The sequence below is a fragment of the Fistularia commersonii genome, chromosome 22 (assembly GCF_037954325.1).
Source record: "Fistularia commersonii isolate RoL2024-O1a breed Wild chromosome 22, RoL_Fcom_v1.0, whole genome shotgun sequence".
Taxonomy (NCBI): Eukaryota; Metazoa; Chordata; class Actinopteri; order Syngnathiformes; family Fistulariidae; genus Fistularia; species Fistularia commersonii.
This window is the reverse complement of record NC_141305.1, coordinates 5667777-5674082: the sequence shown is the minus strand read 5'-3', so window position 1 is coordinate 5674082 and position 6306 is coordinate 5667777. Positions and strand designations below refer to the sequence as shown.

Sequence of the window (6306 nt, the reverse complement as noted above, 5' to 3'; positions counted from 1 at the left end):
TCTGGCCAGGATTTCCAGGGCTAACAGGAGAACATAAACATTGTCACCAAAATAAGTGCAGTTAGCTAATAGCAAAGTTTTTCACATTGCAAAGCACTGCAGGGAGAAAATAAGAACACATAAGCCCATTTGATATTCCATGGTTATTATACCTATGATGCAGAACGTGAAGGCTGTGGGAGCTTCGCTCTCCGTGTTGTCTGTGCTGTCTCCCTCTTCCTATTCCCCAAGAATTGTTTCTGAATGTGGGGCTTAAGGTAGGTTACATGCTGTCGGCTCCCTTACTGTCCGTGAGAATGAAAACTAAAAAGTTCCTCTGGAGGAGGGGAGGCCCTGGAACAATATTTTGAGCTGGGCAGTTCTTCAAACTTCCCTCTTGGGAACTTTTTGGTCCCCAAAGCGGCTATTGCTTCATGAGATGAGAAAGTGTCAATTATTAAAAATTAGTTCACACTGTGGTGGACACTAAGGGGCCTGGCCTCTCACCTCATGGGACTAGGGGCTGGGGACATGGTTTAAGCCGGGGATATTGTCACCCCCAGAAGTTCACAGTCAGTTGTTGGTGCTTGTTTAATAAGATTTGAATTCATCAACGGCCCTGCCATCATTTCCTCGCCAGGCACCACATTGGTGACCCTGACGTGATCTGCTCCTCCACCCTGTCCGACCATAGTTCCTGTCGTGCCCCTCGGCTTGCAGTTTCCAGGCCCCATTCACGACTGTTTTCCGCAACTGTTTGTGTACATCTCACTGACACATGGTGTTCAACTCTTGCCTCTTTGGGTTTCTTGAGACAGGCGCTAAGAGTTTTGTGCTGGACGTGGGCGGGCTAGAGAGTGAGTCATGCTGGATTGGCTGAAACCAGCACACAGAGTGGCTGGTGAAGTTGTGTTACCTCCCCAGGTTCCCTGTCATGGTCGCCCTCTGTCCAGGACCCTGGCAGTGCCTCCACAGGGCCAGCGTCCGGCGCGTCCTGCTTTTTTGACCGAGAGACGATGCAGCCGTTATGGCAGGTTGAATAGACCTCCTGTGAGGGACTAGCTCTTCTTCCTGGGTCCCTTCTGGGTGTTTGGGGTGTGGTGGACACTAAGGAGCGTGGCCCCTCACCCCACTGGACTAGGGCTGGGGCCGTGGATTAAGCTGGGATTATTACCATCCTGGTTCACAGTCAGTTGTTGTTGGTGCTTGTTAAACAAAATTTTGAATTATACCACGGCCCCGCCATCATTTCCTTGCCAAGGACCACATCATGTTTTTTGAAAAGTAATCATGAGGCATCAGGCTACTTCAGTTTTCATCAGCTTTTGAATAAGGTGTGTATTTAACCTTGTCTAAAATTTTGTTTGGCAATGTAAACCAATGAGTACATTTGGCTCCTTAAAACTACAGCAAGAGACAATGGGTTCGATTTGTAGTCGCCCCCTGCTGGTCTTTGCTCTGATATGTTAAGGCTCTTCCAAATAATCTACATTTTTGAAAAGGCTTGGAAAGCCACATTTTGCTTTTCTCTTGAAATAGACTATATATCTTCTCTAAGAAACATGTAGGTGCTGTCCGAAAACTTTTCCGAAAGATTAACTGATTTTTAATTTTTTTTTAAATTCTTTTTAATGAAAAAAGTAGTTTTCCTATAGTAACACCAAATGGGGGAGGGAGCAAGATGGAAGAAACCAGTGTTCCTGTTTAACAGGGGAACTAAAAAGGTTACACTAAAGGGAGCCAGTTGGAAGGGAGGGAAAGTGTGCATGTGCGTGTGTGTGTGTGTGTGTGTGTGTGTGTGTGTGTGTGTGTGTGTGTGTGTGTGTGTGTGTGTGTGTGTGTGTGTGTGTGTGTGTGTGTGTGTGAGAGAGAGAGAAAGAGAGAAAGAGGGAGAGAGAGAGAGAGAGAGAGAGAGAGCGGGAGGTAGAGCAAGCAGGGGGAGGAGAGGGAAACAGCATCGGCAGCACTGCATCATTACTACTGGCTCTACAGCAGAGAGAAGAGGCATTTTACTGCCTAATCACACACATACACACACACACACACACACGCACACACATCCACTCTCTTCACACACACACACACACACACACACACACACACAGACACTTACACTCCACGGAAAACCAGCTGGGTTGAAGAGCTTCACGCGGCTGACATTATCAATCAGCCACTGGATGCCCGTAAACCCAAGACGCTGTGTGTGTGTGTGTGTTTGTGTGCGTGTGTGTGTGTGTGTATGTGTGTGTGTGTGTGGCTGAGAGTCTGAAAGTGTGTGTTCACCCCCTCCCTCCAGCACATGCACATCGGCACTGGCACTGTTTGTTTGGACTGTCTTGATTTTGTCTTGTGGAGAGAGCACTTGCCATCCGAGTGGAGGAGTATTCCAGCATTGTTTTTTCCCTCCCGTTTTCCTCGGCGTCTCTTCGAAGAGCGGAAGTGGATGCCTGGATTTTTCGGTGGCCGCTTTTGCTGGAGTGGAGTGCTTACCTCAGGATTTGCTGTCAAGGGAAAGGGGGGCATGATAAACAGCTGCGAGGAGAGGACAGTTGCACTGCAGTATCAGACTGGCATCCCTTGTTCTGGTTTGGGATTTTTTTTCCTTTTCGTCTCATGCACTTATTTCCCGGGCAGACGCCGCAGCTGCAGCAGAGTTGGGCTGCGTCTGGTGTTCACCGACGGAGATGCTGCTTCAGGTGGCGGCCGCTCACTTCCTGAAGGATGCTGATTTAACTGGAGCTTCACTTTGTGTCTAAAGAAAACCAACACAAAAACAAGACCACCAACTTTGGGCTCAGGCTGTCAGGATGATGACTGCTGTGCTGAGCTGAAGCTGCCTCCTCCTCCTCCCCCTCCCTACCCCTCCCTTCAATCCAAACATGAACTCTTCCTCCAATGCGAACCAAAGCATCTCTCCCCCGTTCTGCCTGCTGGGCTCCGTGGGCTACTCTCAGAGCCTGGACACTTGTGTGCTGGAGGTGGTTGTCATCCTTTTCCTCACCGTACTCATCATCGCCGGCAACCTGGTGGTGATCTTTGTCTTCCACTGCGCTCCCCTGCTGCACCACCACACCACCAGCCACTTCATCCAGACCATGGCCTATGCTGACCTGCTGGTGGGCGTCAGCTGCCTGGTGCCTTCGCTGTCCCTCCTTCACTACCTCCGAGACCTGGACGAAGCACTCACCTGCATGGCGTTCGGCTACATGGTCTCTGTGCTGAAGAGCGTCTCCATGGCCTCACTGGCGTGCATCAGCGTCGACCGCTACATCGGCATCACGCGCCCGCTGTCGTATGCCACGTTGGTGACGCCGTGCCGGCTGAGGGTGTGCATCGTCCTCATCTGGGTTTACTCTGCAATGATCTTCCTCCCCTCTTTCTTTGGCTGGGGCAAGCCGGGGTACCATGGAGACATATTTCAGTGGTGCGCAGAATCATGGAAGACCAGCCCCGGGTTCAGTACGTTCATCGTGGCGCTCCTCTACGCACCTGCAGCGCTAACTGTCTGCTTCACCTATGGGAGTATATTTCGGATCTGTCGCCAGCACACGAAGGAGATTACCCAGCGCCACGCCCGCTTCAGCACGCAGACGGACGGCGATAAAGGCGAACGTGGCGAGCGGTGCGAAGGCTGCCCTGACAAGCGATATGCCATGGTGCTGTTCCGTATCACCAGTGTTTTTTATGTGCTTTGGATGCCCTACATCCTCTACTTCCTGTTGGAGAGTGCCGGGCTCTACCGTCACAGGGTGGCGTCATTCCTTACAACGTGGCTGGCCATCAGTAACAGCTTCTGCAACTGTCTGATCTACAGCCTGTCCAACAGTGTCTTCCGGAAAGGACTGGGCCGTCTCTTCAGGCCCTTGTTGCCCTCCTGCCTCGGCTGCACAGACGCCAAAAAGGCTCCGGCCCCCCTCGGCCCGCGGCCAGATTCTCGGTGCCAAGTGTGAGTCCTGACAGTGGCGGATTCTTTGTAGTCATTTGGAAGGATCTGCGCTGTGCATGCGCTTTGATCCCAGTTGCATAGCGTGACTCAGGCCTTCTGTGGTCCTGCAGCGAGATGCTCAAGGGCCCCCGCGTACGGAGCTCGGAGATCCGGCCGAGTTGATGCCTGGCGGCGCCTGAGACAGATTCCGAGGATGTGAAGTTCCTTCTGGGTCTTTATGGACTTTTCTTCTGTGTTCCTCTAGTTTATTTTTTTTATGTGGTGCTGCGCTGCTTTTCACACACTGCTGGCTGACCCTCGTAGGAGTGTTGATGAAGTGGACGGAAGGAATTAGGCGAGCTTGTGTCACTTTAGATGAGAACATGCCTGCATTGACCTACCAACTCCCAGATGCAAAAAAAGAAAAAAAATGGAGAAAGCTGCACGTCTTGTGCTGTGTCATCCATTGAAAGGCAAAAAAAAATCTCTTCAAGCCTGATTGAATATTTCTATTCTATCTTTCTTGGTTCTTTCAGGGTAGAAATAGGCGATGCAAAAAAAAAAACAAAAAAAAAACAACGGTTAAACACTTGAAACAGACTACTAATCTGCCCTTAAGGAATCCAGATGCTAATGAGCTTATGAGTATATGAATTCTATTTCAACAACATTGTCTACATAATCTTCGTATGTGTATGTGTGTGTGTGTGTGTGTGTGTGTGTGTGTGTATGAGTAGTAAAAGTGTTCAGGTGAATGTCAGTGGAGTTTTTTGAGAAAAGCTGGAGCTTCTGTCTGTTTAGTCAAAAGGACTCTTGTCCTTTTGAATTTCGCGGGAAGCAAGTTTGTTTACATTCTGTTGGGCGTCACATGCAAATGTTGACATTGAAAATTAGCTTTAGAATCTTTGACTGCGGCTGACACACATGGCGATGCATCCCGGTCAAAGAGGCACTAAATTGTATTTATTTTAAAGAGATTTTACTCTCCTGTTACATTTTCTTCCTCAGGGTTATTTCGCAGTCCAGTGTCTGCCTGTAACAAGCCACGTAGCCACGTAGCGTTGTAAAACGCTGATCACCTCCGGACTAGTCGTGCGGCCGGTGTCAGCGGCGATAACAAATCTGCTGCCTGCTCCGCACCAACACCAACTGCATCTTAAAATGCCCGTGTCGCGCCTCGTCAGCCTTCAGACATGAGATTGAAAAGAGATGGAAGAAGACAGATTTTGCTGTTTCACAAAGCCAGAAAGCCATTGTGGTGAAATCAGAGCACTTTTCTGAGAGCAGCTTATTGTAAATACACTTTTGAGTTGAATTATTTAACCAAATGCAAAATGGGACCCTCTGGTCGGGGGGATGACCTACTGTCACCTATGTAGAAATAGACCTGCAGCTTTACAAAACAATTTTATGGATAAAGTATTGCTGTTATTAAAAAAAAAAATAGTTCTTTGTCTTCGTCAAGAGCTCAGACATACTGCATTCGATGCTGAACCTGTTTGTTTTGTCAGCGTCCAAGTACGACAAGAGCGGCTTTATTTATGGTGGGGAGGAACAGCGCCCGCCTTGAGGTGGAGAGTCACAATGAAAGGAGAGCGTCTTGCCTCTGAATAGGATCCTTTTTTTGTGGTTGAGGGGTAGAGGATGAAGAAAGAGAGAGGGGGAGGAACCAGAAGTGAAGGCCGTTCACAAACCCTTGTGTTGCCGAAAGTTTTGAAGAATCCCTCGACTGGGTTTGGCCTCCCGAGTTGGAAGAACCATTTTAATTCCAAACAATCAGTTTAGGCCGCTTTGTTGTGGGTGGGTGGGTGGGTGGGTGGGGTTGCTCTGCTTTTTCGTATGTGATTGTAAAAAGGATATTGTTGGATTTTTCAGAGAAAAACACTTGAATTCCCTTTTTGACAGTTAAACATTTTTGCCTTTTCTGATCAGACAAAACCAGAAAAAAATCAACTGTAAATGTCAGCCTTTAAGTAAATGCCACGGAGTCCAAAATATATAAAAAAATGAAAAAAATGCAGTATAAATGTTAGAGGTATTTTAACTGTTTATATAATGTATATAATTTATTTTATGACAGACATGGGTAGAGTACACTTTGAAGGCATGTAGAATCTGCACCATCTGCTGTACATCAGGGGTGTCACCTCTCCAAATGTTGAGTAAAAACATATAAAAGAAAAGACAAACAAACAAAAAAACACCCCAAGGCCCGGCAGGACTCAGTGGAGGTGTGGACTCAAATCATGGGGCAAGGACCCGAGTCAGACCAGAGGCATCTGAAGTTGACTTTCAGATTAGGCTCACCAAAATCACAAGCGTTGCACAAATCAACTTTGACTTTTACAGACTTGGGACTCCACTATATCTTGAGGCTAATGACTGGAAATATTACAGAAATG

At 48.1% G+C, this 6306-nt stretch overlaps 1 protein-coding gene across 1 annotated transcript; it reads left to right on the top strand.

The window, feature by feature from the left end:
- Positions 1-2010: 2010 nt before the first annotated feature.
- On the top strand, positions 2011-4500 carry LOC147221429 (putative G protein-coupled receptor 21). Its single transcript, XM_086169982.1, has one exon. It carries the CDS (start codon positions 2859-2861, stop codon positions 3927-3929), a length of 1071 nt encoding a protein of 356 aa, XP_086026108.1. The 5' UTR covers positions 2011-2858; the 3' UTR covers positions 3930-4500.
- The last annotated feature ends 1806 nt before the right edge of the window (positions 4501-6306 follow it).